At 43.0% G+C, this 17,842-nt stretch overlaps 1 protein-coding gene across 1 annotated transcript in view; it reads right to left on the bottom strand.

Moving 5' to 3' along the window:
- Positions 1-768: 768 nt before the first annotated feature.
- Positions 769-17,842, bottom strand: part of LOC139374628 (fibronectin-like) — a 29,166-nt gene continuing 12,092 nt past the window's right edge. Inside the window, exons 5-11 of the mRNA XM_071115661.1 lie at positions 12,047-12,316; positions 8,976-9,245; positions 6,409-6,492; positions 5,926-6,324; positions 2,468-2,607; positions 2,282-2,391; positions 769-1,845 (exon numbers count right to left, since the gene is read on the bottom strand). Of these exons, the coding sequence (XP_070971762.1) occupies positions 1,713-1,845; positions 2,282-2,391; positions 2,468-2,607; positions 5,926-6,324; positions 6,409-6,492; positions 8,976-9,245; positions 12,047-12,316 (1,406 nt within the window). The 3' untranslated portion in view covers positions 769-1,712. The remainder of the gene's footprint in view (positions 1,846-2,281; positions 2,392-2,467; positions 2,608-5,925; positions 6,325-6,408; positions 6,493-8,975; positions 9,246-12,046; positions 12,317-17,842) is intronic.

Here is a 17,842-nt window from a genome sequence, read left to right as displayed (position 1 = left end):
TTGTTTATGTAATGAGAATGTTGAAATTGGAAGTTGGAGTTGTCTATGTAATGAGAATGTTGAAATTGGAAGTTGGAGTTGTTTATGTAATGAGAATGTTGAAATTGGAAGTTGGAGTTGTCTATGTAATGAGAATGTTGAAATTGGAAGTTGGAGTTGTCTATGAGAAACAATGTTAAATAGGAATGTCTGTTTATTTCTTGAATTGACTGAATGGATATGAAGCGAAGCCAGTTCATGAAAGAAACCTGAGTGTGGTGACATCAGTTTATTGCATCAGCAGATATTGTGCCAATTGGATTCACACTGTACTTACATGTGGTCTATTCTACAGAACAGTTCTATATTATTAAGTTAATATGACACTTCACTCAGGCTCTGCTCCTTCAGGGTAGCTCACTGCCAACCTCCAAGACTATGCATTGTAATCTTTTCTAAGAAATGGTTAAACGTACATGTGGCGTTTCCTTTTTTAAATGGAATTGATCCCAACCCTGTTGCTCTCAGGCATGGATGATTGACAGGTAATTACTGATCAGAGAAGCTATATGAAAGTAGCCTCCCAACCCTGTTGCTCTCAGGCATGGATGATTGACAGGTAGGTAATTACTGATCAGAGAAGCTATATGAAAGTAGCCTCCCAACCCTGTTGCTCTCAGGCATGGATGATTGACAGGTAGGTAATTACTGATCAGAGAAGCTATATGAAAGTAGCCTCCCAACCAGGTTGGTTTGGTTTGGATAGTCTTTTTGTTTTCCTTGTTGTGATTTTGTTGAGCCCTTGGGATGGCCAACTGAAGAGCCTCAACGGGCCTCCATTGGGCCACGGTGAGTCGTGCGTAAGCTGTCTCTCCCTGTATTCTGCCTAACTCTCTGGCTGTGAGAGAATCCCAAATGACACCCCATTCCCTTTATAGTGCACTACTCACCAAAAGGAATGCAATACAAAGGGGATAGGGTATCATTTGGGATTCTATCCCTCCCTCTGAAATATAATACAACCATTAAACAACTACATTCACTTGCTAAATAATATCTGCTTTTCAAAACAGCTGAATGTAATCACTACCTGTATTAAAGGTCACCAGGGGTCATGACCTGTTTATTGCACTGACAGTCATTGCAACCTGTCTTACTGTAGTCAATGATTAGTCCCAGTTAGTTTAGTAACAAAACCTTAGACACTGTTTTGATAACTGATGGTTATTTATGATCCAACCCTACATTCTGGTGTTGCCTCCACAAACAGGAAGTGAACAAGATATGAGTTAAAATGTACACTGTAAAATTCACTCTGTCCTAAAGAGGCAGAGAGATGTCTTGTCCTTCTAGATTACAGATGTTATGCCCCTATTTATTCACACTTTTTGACATACAGTATGAATACATGATTGTGTGTCAGCTTGTGCTGCAGACATTAGTCAGTCATGTTGCTCCTGGTCACGTGATGCAGCAGCCCCACCTGCGACTTCAACAATCAATGTCAGCTCTCGGCCCAAGAGGGAATTACGTCCTTATCTAATTAAGAAGTTGGTTTCTCCTGTGGGAGACTCAGGTTCAGATCAGTGTCTTCTTGTGTGTGTGTGTCTGTCTGAATGTGAACATTTGTTTCTCTCCTACCTGTAGTTCAGAGTACCATTCTATCAAATCACACCAGTCTTCAGACCATCATTAACATACAGTAGAGTTCATTAAAAGTACCTATGAGAAGCCTATTTCTCACAGATCCATTCTTGTGAAAATGAACATCCCAAATCCCTCCATACGCCTTGGCCTGACGATATGTAATAGATTTCCCCACAGTTCTGGTACGTACCACCACCAGGCTCTCCACTCCACCAATACCTGCAGTAGAAACAACAGAGTTAGATTGACCACTCTCTCAGAAAGAGTATGAACAAAACAGATAATCAGTCCTACTCCTTCTACTGTGGTCAGTGTTATTAGATCAGTAGTCTCTTACCTTGAGGTGGTCAGTGTTATTAGAGCAGTAGTCTCTTACCTTGGGGTGGTCAGTGTTATTAGAGCAGTAGTCTCTTACCTTGGGGTGGTCAGTGTTATTATAGAGCAGTAGTCTCTTACCTTGGGGAGGTCAGTGTTATTAGATCAGTAGTCTCTTACCTTGGGGTGGTCAGTGTTATTAGAGCAGTAGTCTCTTACCTTGGGGTGGTCAGTGTTATTAGAGCAGTAGTCTCTTACCTTGGGGTGGTCAGTGTTATTATAGATCAGTAGTCTCTTACCTTGGGGTGGTCAGTGTTATTATAGATCAGTAGTCTCTTACCTTGGGGTGGTCAGTGGGGTGCCGTCCACCCATTTCCAGGTCCCCTCAGTAACAGAGTCAGTCAGACCAATCCAGGCATATTTGACTGATTTAAACCCATTGATGAATGTCTGTTGTGACACAGAAAAAGCATTGTTACTAACACATGATGGAATAATAAATAAAGTATCTCTCTCTGTCTCTCACCTGTTCCTCTTCACTGTTAATGATCACCAGATCTGCTTCTCTCTCCAGACAGTCCTGTCTACTCTCCTCCCAGGATTTCTTCTCAGTAGAGAGGTAGTAACAGCTGCAGCCAAACCTTCTCCATCCTTCAGGACAGGACCCTAGAAGTTTCACATTAAACCTCTCACTAAAGGCTTCAGTCATACTAAAGTTATACTTAAATCTGAAGTGGTTCTCCATCAGATTAGTAATAATGTCTCACCCCATGTTCAAAAATGACATTTTTCTCTTTATTCAGATTACAACCTCTCACTTTTGGTTATTTTAAAATGAAAAAAAATCTCAAAAATATCATTATTTTTAAAACAAGCCATAAAAAGTTGGTTGTAATTTCAGTTTATTCCAAATATTATGGTTAAACTCAAATATACTAATTGATTAAGAATAACTTTATTTTTTATGTAAAGCGTTATAATCTTTCTACGTTCTAGAAATAGGACTGGTAGAGTTGTTACACATGCAGCTAACAAAAATATATGGAAATGTCTGTTCTACTCAAAATGAAAACCAACGTTGGGGAAGAGATTTTCCATGTACATATTAAGTTAAAATTATTACACACAATTCTTGCAACCAATAGAAGGTTATATACAGTGCATTCAGAAAGTGTTAAATGTAAAAATAAATCCCCCGTCATCAATCCACACACAATACCCCATAATGACAAAGCAAAAACAGTTAAAAAAACATTTTTGCAAATGTATTAAAAATAAAAAACGGAATTATTACATTTACATAAGTATTAAGACAGTTTACTCAGTACTTTGCTGAAGCACATTCGGCAGTGATTACAGCCTTGAGGTCTTCTTGGGTATGACTCTACAAGCTTGGCACACCTGTATTTGGAGAGTTTCTTCCATTCTTCTCTGCAGATCCTCTCAAGCTCTGTCAGGTTTTATGGGGAGTGTCGCTGCAAAGCTATTTTCAGGTCTCTCCAGAGATGTTGGATCGGGTTTAAGTCCGTGCTCTGGCTGGGCCACTCAAGGACATTCAGAGACTTGTCCCGTAGCCACTCCTGTGTTTTCTAGGCTGTATGCTTAAGGTCGCTGTCCTGTTGGAAGGTGAACCTTCGCCCCCAGTCTGAGGTCCTGAATAATACCATGCTATTGTTTAAAGAGAGTGAACAGTTATGAACTTAAATGTATTCATAAACCAATTAGGCACATTTGGGCAGTCTTGATACAACATTTTGAACAGAAATGCAATGGTTCATTGGATTAGTCTAAAACTTTGCACATATACTGCTGCCATCTAGTGGACAAAATCTAAATTCCGTAGTCATATATTTGCCTTTCTTTGCATTATAAAGATGGAGAAAACAAACATTGTTTTTGTATTCTCTTTTACCAGATCTAATGTGTTATATTATCCTACATTCATTTCACATTTCCACAAACTTCAAAGTGTTTCCTTGCAAATGGTATCAAGAACATGCATATCCTTGTTCAGGTCCTGAGCTACAGGCAGTTAGATTTTGGTATGTCATTTTAGGCGAACATTTAACAAGAAAAAGGTCAGACACTTCAGAGGTTAAGTAAACAAGGTATCTGTTTTATTCAATTTGCACACCCCCCAAATAACTGTTTCGCTTTGTCATTATGGGATATTGTGTGTAGATTGATGAGGATAGCCATTCTAAAATCCAATTTAGAATAAGGCTGTAACTTAATAAAATGTGGAAAAAGTGAAGGGGTCTGAATACTTTCTGAATGCATTGTATATGGAGGGGATACAACCATCCCAGCTCCACAGATTTAGCTGCTTAGAGAAAGAATCATTAGATCAATTGTTTTGGTACTGTCCATATGTAGCTTGTTTTTGGTCGCAGGTTCAGGAATGACTGAATAATTGCAACATTTACCCGGAGCTAACTCTGCAGATAGCCCTGCTGGGTGATTTAAAAAGCCATAGTCAATCGATCAATATTATAATAATACTCCTAGCAAAACGTTTTTACTTTATTGTTACAATATGTGGAATCTGTGAGACTAGAAAGGTTCCAGATGTTTGTGAAACGTCACAGCACAATTGAAAAATATGACAAATATGAATCAAAACTGGATGGTGTTCAGATATAGATGGGAGGGGTTGAGTGGAGCTGAAGGATGGGACTAAAAACAAGCTAAATATAATTATTGTAAAATATGCTCAGTCCATAATATGTTTATAGTATGCACAAGCTGGAAGTAGAAGACTAAGTGTTGTTTTCAGTTGGTTTACAACAATTAGGGGACGGGCGGTAGGGTATGTGGAATTAATAAGTAAAATATATATATTTTTTAAATATATATACTACCAGTCAAAAGTTTGGGCACACCTACTCATTCAAGGGTTTTTCTTTAGTTTTACTATTTTCTACATTGTAGAATAACAGTGAAGACATCACAACTATGAAATAACACATGCTATTGAACAAATCAAAATATATTTTATATTTGAGAATCTTTCAAGTAATGATGGAATGTGGTTTCTCTTTGCTTATTTGAGCTGTTCTTCCCATAATATGGACTTGGTCTTTTACCAAATAGGGCTATCTTCTGTATACCACCCCTACCTTGTCACAACACAACTGATGGGCTCAAACACATTAAGGAAAGAAATTCCACAAATTCACTTTTAAGAAGGCACACCTGTTAACTGAAATGCATTCCAGGTGACTACCTCATGAAGCTGGTTGAGAGAATGCCAAGTGTGAAAAGCTGTCATCAAGGCAAAGGGTTGCTATTTGAAGAATCTCAAATATAAAATATATTTAGATTTGTTTAACACTTTTTTGGTTACTATATGATTCCATATGTGTTATTTCATAGTTTTGATGTCTTCACTATTATTCTACGATGTAGAAAATAGTACAAATAAAGAAAAACCCTTTACAGACAATATAAATGGGGGATTGGAAATGGTGCAGACAATTACATGTTTTTATATTTAATTATTTACCTAGGCAAGTCAGTTAAGAACAAATTCTTATTTTCAATGACGTTCTAGGAACAGTGGTTTAACTGCCTTGTTCAGGGGCAGAACGACAGATTTCTACCTTGCTAGCTCGGGGATTCGATATTTCAACCTTTCGGTTACTTGTCCAACACTCTAACCACTAGGCTACCCTGCTGCCCCTACCCTGCCGCTCCACATTGAAGGAAGCCACAATCTATCTGCAACATTAAAGCTGATCTACCCCCTAAAAAATAATACAATCTGAGTTCTAGGTAGTTCTGATGACCTCTGATCTCCTGTGGCGTGTGTTGAGCGCAAAGGCACAACACAGCTCCAGTCAACTTAATTTGTTTCTGGTCCTAATGGTCATGGATAGCATTGACAATACTTCTTGAATATGCTTGTGTGTGAGATAACAGGTCAACTACAGAAACTGTGGATCAGGAAGCAAATAAAAAGGTGGGCCCTTTGTACACATTTACCTTTGTTCTCCCAGTTCAGTCTTTCTATCTCCTTCTGTAGCTGGTCACGCTCCATAGTTGTAGTGTTCAGACTCTTCTTCAACTTGTCTATTTCAGTGGTTCTGGTATTTAGACTACTCTGTAGCTGGTCTCTCTCTATAGTCAGGGTGTTGTAACTTATCTGTAGCTGGTCTCTCTCTTTAGTCAGGGTGTTGTAACTGGTCTGTAGCTGGTCTCTTTCTGTGGTCCTGGTATTTAGAAGATTCTGTAGCTGGTCTCTCTCTTTAGTCAGGGTGTTATAACTTATCTGTAGCTGGTCTCTCTCTTTAGTCGGGGTGTTGTAACTGGTCTGTAGCTGGTCTCTCTCTGTGGTCCTGGTATTTAGACTATTCTGTAGCTGGTCTCGCTCTGAAGTTGCATCTGTAAAATGGAAAAGTCAATCAAAATGTGTAACTGTCACAACATTGACTACAAATGTTTTAGTAAAAAACAATGTTCACTTACAGGAATCCCACAGGCCTATGATCACAGCCAGTAGAACAAACACTGCAGCAACTGTGGAGGGTCTCTTCCACCACTGAACATGTTCTGAATAACAAGTTATTAAAGTCAGATCTTTGGTAATGTGGTAATGTGTTTTACTGTATCAGTGTTTTATTTGAGCTGGATTCTGCAGGAACAGGATCCGTCAGCTCTCAGTTTTGGACTGATGGATTCCACAACCTATTTGGTCGGATCCGCTACCTCTCGTGGCATAGAAAATAATTGTTACTGTTTGCAATGAAAGAATTTGAATTAAAGAGCTCAAAGTTAATTTGAGTTTCCTCCTCGTTAATTCTCCTGCCCCCTAAAATAAATGCAATGTAAAAACGTAGATTTCTATCCCGGGACTGATTTTCTGAGAATACTAAACTTTTCACAATTTTATTACTCATTACGCTGTTATTTCTAACCCGATATGGATGACAATACCTTCAAATTAAAGCTGACGAGTTGCACTTTAACCCCATAGTCATTATTTAAAATCCAAACTTTTGGAGTATAGAGCCATAAGAAGAAAACATGCTTCACTGTCCCAATAACTACGGAGGGTCTGTAGGTAGGGGTAAGGTAGAGACTGGTAGCCTCAATATTAACAGAGGGTACTGTAGGTAGGGGTAAGGTAGAGGCAGGTAGCCTCAATATTAACAGAGGGTACTGTAGGTAGTGGTAAGGTAGAGACAGGTACACTCAATATTAACAGAGGGTACTGTAGGTAGGGGTAAGGTAGAGACAGGTAGCCTCAGTATTAACAGAGGGTACTGTAGGTAGGGGTAAGGTAGAGACAGGTAGACTCAATATTAACAGAGGGTACTGTAGGTAGGGGTAAGGTAGAGACAGGTAGCCTCAGTATTAACAGAGGGTACTGTAGGTAGGGGTAAGGTAGAGACAGGTAGACTCAATATTAACAGAGGGTACTGTAGGTAGGGGTAAGGTAGAGACAGGTAGCCTCAATATTAACAGAGGGTACTGTAGGTAGGGGTAAGGTAGAGACAGGTAGACTCAATATTAACAGAGGGTACTGTAGGTAGGGGTAAGGTAGAGACAGGTAGACTCAATATTAACAGAGGGTACTGTAGGTAGGGGTAAGGTAGAGGCAGGTAGCCTCAATATTAACAGAGGGTACTGTAGGTAGGGGTAAGGTAGAGACAGGTAGCCTCAATATTAACAGAGGATACTGTAGGTAGGGGTAAGGTAGAGGCAGGTATCCTCAATATTAACAGAGGATAATGTAGGTAGGTGTAAGGTAGAGACAGGTAGTCTCAATATTAACAGAGGATACTGTAGGTAGGGGTAAGGTAGAGACAGGTAGCCTCAATATTAACAGAGGATACTGTAGGTAGGGGTAAGGTAGAGGCAGGTATCCTCAATATTAACAGAGGATACTGTAGGAAGGGGTAAGGTAAGAGACAGGTAGCCTCAATATTAACAGAGGATACTGTAGGTAGGGGTAAGGTAGAGACAGGTAGCCTCAATATTAACAGAGGGTACTGTAGGTAGGGGTAAGGTAGAGGCTGGTAGCCTCAATATTAACAGAGGGTACTGTATGTAGTGGTAAGGTTGAGGCTGGTAGCCTCAATATTAACAGGGGGTACTGTATGTAGGGGTAAGGTAGAGGCTGGTAGCCTCAATATTAACAGAGGGAACTGTATGTAGTGGTAAGGTTGAGGCTGGTAGCCTCAATATTAACAGAGGGTACTGTATGTAGTGGTAAGGTAGACTCAATATTAACAGAGGGAACTGTAGGTAGGGGTAAGGTAGAGGCTGATAGCCTCAATATTAACAGAGGATACTGTAGGTAGGGGTAAGGTAGAGGCTGGTAGGCTCAATATTAACAGAGGATACTGTATGTAGTGGTAAGGTAGAGGCAGGTAAACTCAATATTAACGGGCACTGTAGGTAGGGGTAAGGTAGAGGCAGGTAGCCTTGAGGTTACAGTGTTGGGCCAGTAACCAAACGGTTGCTGGTTTAAATACCGGAGCAGACAAGGTGAAAAATCTGTTGTTGTGCCCTTCAACAAGGCACTTCATCCTAATTGCTCCGGGAGCGCTGTACGTTGGAGACATTGTGATCATTGTCACAAAGTCCCACTGGCATTAGAAATGTAATTCCCTCGACCTCATGGCACCTGAGCTCAATTTCGAGTCTCATAGCAAAGGATCTGAATACTTATGTAAATAAGGTATCTGTTTTTTATATATTTGCAACAATTTCTAAACCTGTTTTCACTTCGTCATTATTGGGTATTGTGTGTAGATAGACGAGGAAAAAACATTTGATCAATTTTAGAATAAGTTTGTAACAGAACAAAATGTGGGAAAAGTCAAGGTGTCTGAATATTTTCTGAATGCATTATAAATCCTCTCCACAATAACAAGAGTTTTACACTGTAGTGCTGATAAAGTTAAAGCAAGCAGAGGCAGATCAACTCCTTGACATAATGACCCACAGGAACAGAAACAAGCAGGAACATCGCAACACATTCATTACATTAACACCAGGCACAATACTTAAGTATGGTACTTCCTTACTTGTGGTGAAGGTTGTGGACACCAGTTGACTTTGCTTTCCATTTTCCAGCACAGTGCAGACAGTGACAGAGTACTGAGTAGCAGGTTGCAGGTCAGAGAGAGTGATGCTGTGTGAAGATGTGGTAGTGATGTGTGGTTCTGTCCCTGGACAGTGGTAGGAGATCTGGTAATGATGTTGGGTTTGGTCTAATCCTGGTGGCTGGTTCCAGCTAACAGCAGCTGATGTGGTATCCACTGAGTCAACAGTCGGCTGGTCTGGAGCAGGAAGTACTAAGGGAAAATAGATTATTGTCAGGGCTACAGTTTAACTCCAGAAATATACTACAGGAGGGAAAGTAGAATAGTAGAATAGTAGCTTAAAAGTAGAAAAGGTCAGCTTGCAAATCCTTTTGATATTTATTTTTTTATTTCACCTTTATTTAACCAGGTCGGCCGGTTGAGAACAAGTTCTCATTTACAACTGCGACCTGGCCAAGATAAAGCAGAGCAGTAAGACAAAAACAACACAGAGTTACACATGGAGTAAACAAACATACAGTCAATAACACAATAGAAACATCTGTATACAGTGTGTGCAAATGAAGTAAGGAGGTAAGGCAATAAATAGGCCAATAGTGGCAAAGTAATTACAAATGAGCAATTAACACAGGAGTGATAGATGTGCAGAAGAGGATGTGCACGTAGAAATACAAAAACAGATATTGGATGAGGTAGGTAGTTGGTTGGATGGGCTATTTACAGATGGGCTGTGTACAGCTGCAGCGATCGATAAGCTGCTCTGACAGCTGATGCTTAAAGTCAGTGAGGGAGATATAACTTCAGTCATTTTTGCAATTCGTTCCAGTCATTGGCAGCAGAGAACTGGAAGGCAACGCAGCAAAAAGAGGTGTTGGCTTTGGGGGTGACCAGTGAAATACACCTGCTGAAGTGTGTGCTACGGGTGGGTGTTGCTATGGTGACCAGTGAAATACACCTGCTGAAGTGTGTGCTACGGGTGGGTGTTGCTATGGTGACCAGTGAAATACACCTGCTGAAGTGTGTGCTACGGGTGGGTGTTGCTATGGTGACCAGTGAAATACACCTGCTGAAGTGTGTGCTACGGGTGGGTGTTGCTATGGTGACCAGTGAAATACACCTGCTGAAGTGTGTGCTACGGGTGGGTGTTGCTATGGTGACCAGTGAAATACACCTGCTGAAGTGTGTGCTACGGGTGGGTGTTGCTATGGTGACCAGTGAAATACACCTGCTGAAGCGTGTGCTATGGGTGGGTGTTGCTATGGTGACCAGTGAAATACACCTGCTGAAGCGTGTGCTATGGGTGGGTGTTGCTATGGTGACCAGTGAAATACACCTGCTGAAGTGTGTGCTACGGGTGGGTGTTGCTATGGTGACCAGTGAAATACACCTGCTGAAGCGTGTGCTATGGGTGGGTGTTGCTATGGTGACCAGTGAAATACACCTGCTGAAGCGTGTGCTACGGGTGGGTGTTGCTATGGTGACCAGTGAAATACACCTGCTGAAGTGTGTGCTACGGGTGGGTGTTGCTATGGTGACCAGTGAAATACACCTGCTGAAGTGTGTGCTACGGGTGGGTGTTGCTATGGTGACCAGTGAAATACACCTGCTGAAGCGTGTGCTACGGGTGGGTGTTGCTATGGTGACCAGTGAAATACACCTGCTGAAGCGTGTGCTACGGGTGGGTGTTGCTATGGTGACCAGTGAAATACACCTGCTGAAGTGTGTGCTACGGGTGGGTGTTGCTATGGTGACCAGTGAAATACACCTGCTGAAGTGTGTGCTACGGGTGGGTGTTGCTATGGTGACCAGTGAAATACACCTGCTGAAGTGTGTGCTACGGGTGGGTGTTGCTATGGTGACCAGTGAAATACACCTGCTGAAGTGTGTGCTACGGGTGGGTGTTGCTATGGTGACCAGTGAAATACACCTGCTGAAGTGTGTGCTACGGGTGGGTGTTGCTATGGTGACCAGTGAAATACACCTGCTGAAGCGCGTGCTACGGGTGGGTGTTGCTATGGTGACCAGTGAAATACACCTGCTGAAGTGTGTGCTACGGGTGGGTGTTGCTATGGTGACCAGTGAAATACACCTGCTGAAGTGTGTGCTACGGGTGGGTGTTGCTATGGTGACCAGTGAAATACACCTGCTGAAGTGCGTGCTACGGGTGGGTGTTGCTATGGTGACCAGTGAAATACACCTGCTGAAGTGTGTGCTACGGGTGGGTGTTGCTATGGTGACCAGTGGAATACACCTGCTGAAGTGCGTGCTACGGGTGGGTGTTGCTATGGTGACCAGTGAAATACACCTGCTGAAGCGTGTGCTAGGGGTGGGTGTTGCTATGGTGACCAGCAAGCTGAGATAAGGCGGAGCTTTACCTAGCAAAGAGTTAAAAATGACCTGGAGCCAGTGGGTTTGGCGACGAATATGTTGCGAAGACCAGCCAACGAGAGCATACAGGTCACAGTTGTGGGGAGTATATGGGGCTTTAGTGACAAAACGGATGGCGCTGTGATAGAATGCATCCAATTCGCTGAGTAGAGTGTTGGAGGCTATTTTGTAAATGACATCGTGGAAGTCAAGGATCGGTAGGATGGTCAGTTTTATGAGGGTAATGGGAAGGGAAGAAATAAACTAAAGCATAAGTCACAACAGAGGTTATATATGCATTTATCAACTTCACTGCTACATTGTTGTCACCATGGCAACAAAGCAAAAAACACTGCAGTTCTAAATCCTCTCCGCAATAGTGTTTAACACTGCACTACTGATAAAGTTATAGTAAGCAAAGGCAGATCAACTCCTTGACATAATTATTCACACTAATCGAAGAAAGCAAGAATTCAGACACTATAAAAAACTTTGATTAATTTCAGCACCAAACTGCATGTTGAGATCTGGGGAATTCACCATCATATTTCTCATCAGGAAGGATACTGGACCTTAACATCCCATGCTGACATATCCATTATGATTAGTTCATAGTTATTTTATAACTAGTTAAGGTTCGATAATTTTATGTCTGGTGACAAACTTGACGTATTTGACTTCCTTACTTGTGGTGAAGGTTGTTGACACCAGTTCACTTTGCTTTCCATTTCCCAGCACAGTGCAGACAGTGACAGAGTATTCAGTCGCAGGTTTCAGGTCAGAGAGAGTGATGCTGGGTGAAGATGTGGTAGTGATGTGTGGTTCTGTCCCTGAACAGCGATAGGAGATCTGGTAATGATGTCGGGTTTGGTCCAATTCTGCTGGCTGGCTCCAGCTAACAGCAGCTGATGTGGTGTCCACTGAATCAACAGTCAGCTGGTCTGGAGCAGGAAGTACTAAGGGAAAATAAACACATTATTGTCAGTGTTATCGTTTAACTACAGAAATAGACTACAATAGGAAAAGTAGAATAGTAGTTTAAAAAATAGAAAAAGCCAGTTTGCAATTCCTTTTGATATGGGAAGAAATAAGCTAAAGCAGAAGTCACAAGAGACGCTGATTTGTAATGTAACAAAAATGAAGTGTTTCTGCTATTCCGGCACCATTTCTTCCGGCGCCGTCCCACGCCTGGACTTCCTGACGCCCCCCCACCCCCCCGGACTTCCTGACGGGCCGTCCCACGCCTGGACTTCCTGACGCCCCCCCCGGACTTCCTGACGGGCCGTCCCACGCCTGGACTTCCTGACGGGCCGTCCCACGCCTGGACTTCCTGACGGGCCGTCCCCCACGCCTGGACTTCCTGACGGGCCGTCCCACGCCTGGACTTCCTGACGGGCCGTCCCCCACGCCTGGACTTCCTGACGGGCCCCCAGGTGGTGAGGGTAGGTAGCAACACATCTGCCACGCTGATCCTCAACACTGGAGCCCCTCAGGGGTGCGTGCTCAGTACCCTCCTGTACTCCCTGTTCACCCGTGACTGCAGGCCAGGCACGTCACCAACAGCATCATTAAGTTTGCAGATGACAGATAAAAAAAACGTCTAATCTATTGTTTACCTAATATATTTTTTTTACTTAAAAATGTCACTGTTGGTTAAGGGCTTGTAAGTTTATTTATTTATTTATTTATTTTACCTTTATTTAACCAGGTAGGCAAGTTGAGAACAAGTTCTCATTTACAATTGCGACCTGGCCAAGATAAAGCAAAGCAGTTCGACAGATACAACAACACAGAGTTACACATGGAGTAAAACAAACATACAGTCAATAATAAAGTATAAACAAGTCTATATACAATGCGAGCAAATGAGGTGAGAAGGGAGGTAAAGGCAAAAAAGGCCTTGGTGGCAAGGTAAATACAATATAGCAAGTAAAACACTGGAATGGTAGTTTTGCAATGGAAGAATGTGCAAAGTAGAAATAAAAATAATGGGGTGCAAAGGAGCAAAATAAATAAATAAATTAAATACAGTTGGGAAAGAGGTAGTTGATAGGGCTAAATTATAGGTGGGCTATGTACAGGTGCAGTAATCTGTGAGCTGCTCTGACAGTTGGTGCTTAAAGCTAGTGAGGGAGATAAGTGTTTCCAGTTTCAGAGATTTTTGTAGTTCGTTCCAGTCATTGGCAGCAGAGAACTGGAAAGAGAGGCGGACAAAGAAAGAATTGGTTTTGGGGGTGACTAGAGAGATATACCTGCTGGAGCGTGTGCTACAGGTGGGAGATGTTATGGTGACCAGCGAGCTGAGATAAGGGGGGACTTTACCTAGCAGGGTCTTGTAGATGACATGGAGCCAGTGGGTTTGGCGACGAGTATGAAGCGAGGGCCAGCCAACGAGAGCGTACAGGTCGCAATGGTGGGTAGTATATGGGGCTTTGGTGACAAAACGGATTGCACTGTGATAGACTGCATCCAATTTGTTGAGTAGGGTATTGGAGGCTATTTTGTAAATGACATCGCCAAAGTCGAGGATTGGTAGGATGGTCAGTTTTACAAGGGTATGTTTGGCAGCATGAGTGAAGGATGCTTTGTTGCGAAATAGGAAGCCAATTCTAGATTTAACTTTGGATTGGAGATGTTTGATATGGGTCTGGAAGGAGAGTTTACAGTCTAACCAGACACCTAAGTATTTGTAGTTGTCCACGTATTCTAAGTCAGAGCCGTTCAGAGTAGTGATGTTGGACAGGCGGGTAGGTGCAGGTAGCGATCGGTTGAAGAGCATGCATTTAGTTTTACTTGTATTTAAGAGCAATTGGAGGCCACGGAAGGAGAGTTGTATGGCATTGAAGCTTGCCTGGAGGGTTGTTAACACAGTGTCCAAAGAAGGGCCGGAAGTATACAGAATGGTGTCGTCTGCGTAGAGGTGGATCAGAGACTCACCAGCAGCAAGAGCGACCTCATTGATGTATACAGAGAAGAGAGTCGGTCCAAGAATTGAACCCTGTGGCACCCCCATAGAGACTGCCAGAGGTCCGGACAACAGACCCTCCGATTTGACACACTGAACTCTATCAGAGAAGTAGTTGGTGAACCAGGCGAGGCAATCATTTGAGAAACCAAGGCTGTTGAGTCTGCCGATGAGGATGTGGTGATTGACAGAGTCGAAAGCCTTGGCCAGATCAATGAATACGGCTGCACAGTAATGTTTCTTATCGATGGCGGTTAAGATATCGTTTAGGACCTTGAGCGTGGCTGAGGTGCACCCATGACCAGCTCTGAAACCAGATTGCATAGCAGAGAAGGTATGGTGAGATTCAAAATGGTCGGTAATCTGTTTGTTGACTTGGCTTTTGAAGACCTTAGAAAGGCATGGTAGGATAGATATAGGTCTGTAGCAGTTTGGGTCAAGAGTGTCCCTCCCTTTGAAGAGGGGGATGACCGCAGCTGCTTTCCAATCTATGGGAATCTCAGACGACACGAAAGAGAGGTTGAACAGGCTAGTAATAGGGGTGGCAACAATTTCGGCAGATAATTTTAGAAAGAAAGGGTCCAGATTGTCTAGCCCGGCTGATTTGTAGGGGTCCAGATTTTGCAGCTCTTTCAGAACATCAGCTGAATGGATTTGGGAGAAGGAGAAATGGGGAAGGCTTGGGCGAGTTGCTGTTGGGGGTGCAGTGCTGTTGACAGGGGTAGGTGGAAAGCATGGCCAGCAGTAGAAAAATGCTTATTGAAATGTTCAATTATGGTGGATTTATCAGTGGTGACAGTGTTACCTATCTTCAGTGCAGTGGGCAGCTGGGAGGAGGTGTTCTTATTCTCCATGGACTTTACAGTGTCCCAGAACTTTTTTGAGTTAGTGTTGCAAGAAGCAAATTTCTGCTTGAAAAAGCTAGCCTTGGCTTTTCTAACTGCCTGTGTATAATGGTTTCTAGCTTCCCTGAACAGCTGCATATCACGGGGGCTGTTCGATGCTAATGCAGAACGCCATAGGATGTTTTTGTGTTGGTTAAGGGCAGTCAGGTCTGGGGAGAACCAAGGGCTATATCTGTTCCTGGTTCTAAATTTCTTGAATGGGGCATGTTTATTTAAGATGGTTAGGAAGGCATTTTTAAAAAATATCCAGGCATCCTCTACTGACGGGATGAGGTCAATATCCTTCCAGGATACCCCGGCCAGGTCGATTAGAAAGGCCTGCTCGCTGAAGTGTTTCAGGGAGCGTTTTACAGTGATGAGAGGAGGTCGTTTGACCGCTGACCCATTACGGATGCAGGCAATGAGGCAGTGATCGCTGAGATCTTGGTTGAAGACAGCAGAGGTGTATTTAGAGGGGAAGTTGGTTAGGATGATATCTATGAGGGTGCCCGTGTTTAAGGCTTTGGGGAGGTACCTGGTAGGTTCATTGATAATTTGTGTGAGATTGAGGGCATCAAGTTTAGATTGTAGGATGGCTGGGGTGTTAAGCATGTTCCAGTTTAGGTCGCCTAGCAGCACGAGCTCTGAAGATAAATGGGGGGCAATCAGTTCACATATGGTGTCCAGAGCACAGCTGGGGGCAGAGGGTGGTCTATAGCAGGCGGCAACGGTGAGAGACTTGTTTTTAGAGAGGTGGATTTTTAAAAGTAGAAGTTCAAATTGTTTGGGTACAGACCTGGATAGTAGGACAGAACTCTGCAGGCTATCTTTGCAGTAGATTGCAACACCGCCCCCTTTGGCAGTTCTATCTTGTCTGAAAATGTTGTAGTTTGGAATTAAAATGTCTGAATTTTTGGTGGTCTTCCTGAGCCAGGATTCAGACACAGCTAGAACATCCGGGTTGGCAGAGTGTGCTAAAGCAGTGAATAGAACAAACTTAGGGAGGAGGCTTCTAATGTTAACATGCATGAAACCAAGGCTATTACGGTTACAGAAGTCGTCAAAAGAGAGCGCCTGGGGAATAGGAGTGGAGCTAGGCACTGCAGGGCCTGGATTCACCTCTACATCGCCAGAGGAACATAGGAGGAGTAGAATAAGGGTGCGGCTAAAAGCAATAAGAATTGGTCGTCTAGAACGTCTGGAACAGAGAGTAAAAGGAGGTTTCTGGGGGCGATAAAATAGCATCAAGGTATAATGTACAGACAAAGGTAAGGTAGGATGTGAATACAGTGGAGGTAAACCTAGGTATTGAGTGATGAAGAGAGAGATATTGTCTCTAGAAACATCATTGAAACCAGGAGATGTCATTGCATGTGTGGGTGGTGGAACTAATAGGTTGGATAAGGTATAGTGAGCAGGACTAGAGGCTCTACAGTGAAATAAGCCAATAAACACTAACCAGAACAGCAATGGACAAGACATATTGACATTAAGGAGAGGCATGCTTAGTCGAGTGATCAAAAGGGTCCAGTGAGTGGAGAGGTTGGTTGAGGGTCACGGCGATTTAGACAGCTAGCCAGGCCAACCGGTAGCAAGCTAGCATAGGATGGAGTCTGTTGTTAGCCACCTCTTGCGTTCGGTCAGTAGATTAGTGGGGTTCCGTGAGGTAGAGGGGATTAATCCAAATCACACAACAACAACAAAAATAAGAACAATAGATATAGTTATAGAGGCCCGAGAAGAAAACATAATAATAATAAAAATAAATAAATTGTCCGATTGTCTATTCAGATAGCAGCCGGTAAGACAGCTAACGGTTAGCGGGCCGCAGATGGGCGTTCAGGTAACGTCGCGACAGAGGAGCCAGCCGGATCTCATTCAGGTAGATAACGTTGGCAGTCCAGTTGTGAAGGCCCGGTGGGGCTCCGCGTAGGCAGTGAAACGGGTCCAGATAGGTGACTGCAGCCCAGGAGTGAATGATGGAACTCAGGAGTGATTGACGGAGCTGGCTAGCACCGGAACAATCGATGTTTGCTCCGGAATCGACGAAAGCCGACTGTCACACGGATAGCAGCTAGCTAGCTGTGAGATCCGGGTATGAATGTCCAGAGAGCAGTTGAAATCCAGGGACATGGAGAGAAAAATTGGTCCGGTATGTTCCGTTCCGAGCCGCGCTGCGCCGTACAAAACTGGCGATAGATTTTCGATGGATTTTCGAGCTAAAGGATAGCTGATGACCACAAACCGTGGTTAGCTGAATACTAACGATTTGCCAGTAAAGAAGCTAACTAGCTTCTGATTAGCTTCTGGATTAGCTTCTGGGCTAGCTCCTGGCTAGCTTCTGGCTAGTTTCTGGCTAGCTTCTTGGAGTTTCTGGCTAGCTTCTTGGAGGATTACAGATCTGAGGTAAATAATACTTTTTTATAAATATAAATTGGTGAGGCTGGTTGCAGGAGAGTGTTTAGAAGATGAGTTGATGGAAAATAAAAATAAAATGTATGTGAAAAAAGTTGTAAATATATATATATACAGGACACGACAAGACGAGGACAAAAGACGTCTGAACTGCTATGCGATCTCTTGGAGAAGTATTCGGCGCACGTGACAAATAAACTGATTTGATTTATATTCAT

Source organism: Oncorhynchus clarkii, chromosome 19, assembly GCF_045791955.1.
Source record: "Oncorhynchus clarkii lewisi isolate Uvic-CL-2024 chromosome 19, UVic_Ocla_1.0, whole genome shotgun sequence".
Lineage (NCBI taxonomy): Eukaryota > Metazoa > Chordata > Actinopteri > Salmoniformes > Salmonidae > Oncorhynchus > Oncorhynchus clarkii.
The sequence above is the reverse complement of the archived record's forward strand: the minus strand, read 5'-3'. Positions and strand labels throughout refer to the sequence as shown.